The sequence below is a fragment of the Clupea harengus genome, chromosome 1 (assembly GCF_900700415.2).
Source record: "Clupea harengus chromosome 1, Ch_v2.0.2, whole genome shotgun sequence".
In the NCBI taxonomy this organism is placed as follows: Eukaryota; Metazoa; Chordata; class Actinopteri; order Clupeiformes; family Clupeidae; genus Clupea; species Clupea harengus.
Genome location: NC_045152.1, coordinates 13,937,428 through 13,939,434, shown reverse-complemented (window position 1 = coordinate 13,939,434; position 2,007 = coordinate 13,937,428). Strand labels below are relative to the sequence as shown.

Sequence of the window (2,007 nt, the reverse complement as noted above, 5' to 3'; positions counted from 1 at the left end):
GAAATTTTCATATCTGCAGATGCCGATAATTAAGATTTGAAGCTTTTATCTGCCGATACCGATGTCGTGCCGATATTATCGTGCATCCCTAATACGTACATCACTATCATACATCACTGTGATAGTACAGACTATACTCTCACACACACACACACACACACACACACACACACAAACTATACTCACACACACACACACACACACACACAGACTATACTCACACACACACACACACACACACACTACACTCCAACCCCAACCCTAACCCTTCACTCCAATTCAGTTAGCCTTTATTGCCTCACTTGCTATATCAGAAGACCTATTACATGTCTCAAGGTAAAATCACACGTGCACAGGCAAACACACACACACACACACACACACACACACTCTGGTCTTCCATGACAGTTGTGGCTAAATTACCATATCTACATCCAAACCGAAATGCGGAGTCCTGGTGCGCCCTCTGGTGTTTTAAATGTGTAACTGCACAACCTACTCTGCATCCACATTGGCAGAAGAAAAGAGAGATTAGCAGTGGACAGGGAGATAAGTCTGTTTTTATTAAACAACATGATAACAGAGAGATCAGACACACACACACACACACACACACACACACACACACACACATACACATCACCCAACAAGACATGAGGAGACCTTACAGCACCCCAAAGCAGCCTTGGTCCACAGACCTGTGGTGTGTTAAATAAATAAGCTCAGTCACAGGAATATAACATCTGCCCACACAGACAGCTAGCAGCTAACTCTGGAGCAGGGCACATCCCCACCAGATCCAGATCAGATTAAGACCAGATTTAAATCAGATCAAGACCAAATCCAAGCCAGACTTGGACCAGATCAAGGACAGATCAAAGTCAGATCAGGGTCGAAGCAGGGTCCGATCTGGGCCTGATTTCGGCCCACATGCAGCCCACATGCGGTGTCAGCGCGGGCCAGTGTCTCCAGGGTCTGCTGCTGGCTGGTGTCAGCTCCAGTCAGCGATCCTTCAAGCGTATAATGGATGATAAGATTAGATATCGGATTCTGACAACCCATCAAAATACTCCTGATTCAAAGATTCACAGGTAACCCTGATCCTGGAGGGATTATAATTATACAATTGGCCAATGAGAGGGCAGATAGCTACAGGAGTGTGTAATGATTGGCTGAATATGACAGTGAGGAGAGGTTGGTTGTGATGACAGGGACTTCCTCCTATGCACAGCTCTGCATCCTGGCCTCTGATTGGACAAGGAACGAGTTGGAGGCGGGAGTTGTCTCTCAGTCTGGCTCTGGATTGGTGGTTGGGAGGGTCCATCCCTGAGGTTGCAGTGTCAGGGCTTGTGTTTAAAATGAGCCTCAACTGCAGAGAGAAGAGCACAGATGAAGCCTTAAGGAATGTGTGAGTGTGTGTGTGTGTTTGTGTGTGTTATACATGTGATTATCTGCATGTCTGCGTCTGTGTGAGTCTGTGTGTGTGTGTGTGTGTGTGTGTGTGTGTGTTATACATGTGATTATCTGCATGTCTGTGTGAGTCTCTGTGTGTGTGTGTGTGTGTGTGTGTGTGTGTGTGTGTCTGTTATACATGTGATGCATAGCTGCATGTCTGCATCTCTGTGTGTGTGTGTGTGTTTGTGTGTGTATGTACATGCATACTCCTGCAAGTGCAAGGGTTAGTGTGTATGTGTATAAGTGTGTGTGTTTGTGTGTCTGTGTGTCTGCATGCATGCGTGTGTTATTATGTTTACAGGGTCAGTGTGTGTGTGTGTGTGTGTGTGTGTGTGTGTGTGTGCATGTGTGTGTGTTTATGTGTATGTATCTGCGTACTCCTATGGGTGTGTGTGTAATGTGTGTTTGTGTGTGTGTGTGTGTGTGTGTGTGTGTGTGTGTAATGTGTGTTTGTGTGTGTGTGTGTGTGTGTGTGTGTGTGTGTGTGTGTGTAATGTGTGTGTGTAATGTGTGTGTGTGTGTTTGAGTGTGTGTGTGTTTGAGCGTGTGTGT

The 2,007-nt window shown here is 46.0% G+C and overlaps 1 protein-coding gene across 1 annotated transcript in view; it reads right to left on the bottom strand.

Moving 5' to 3' along the window:
- Window positions 1-540: 540 nt before the first annotated feature.
- LOC105896454 (arf-GAP with dual PH domain-containing protein 1) overlaps window positions 541-2,007 on the bottom strand; it is a 52,378-nt gene continuing 50,911 nt past the window's right edge. Inside the window, exon 11 of the mRNA XM_031568245.2 lies at window positions 541-1,369. Within this exon, the coding sequence (XP_031424105.1) occupies window positions 1,341-1,369 (29 nt within the window). The 3' untranslated portion in view covers window positions 541-1,340. The remainder of the gene's footprint in view (window positions 1,370-2,007) is intronic.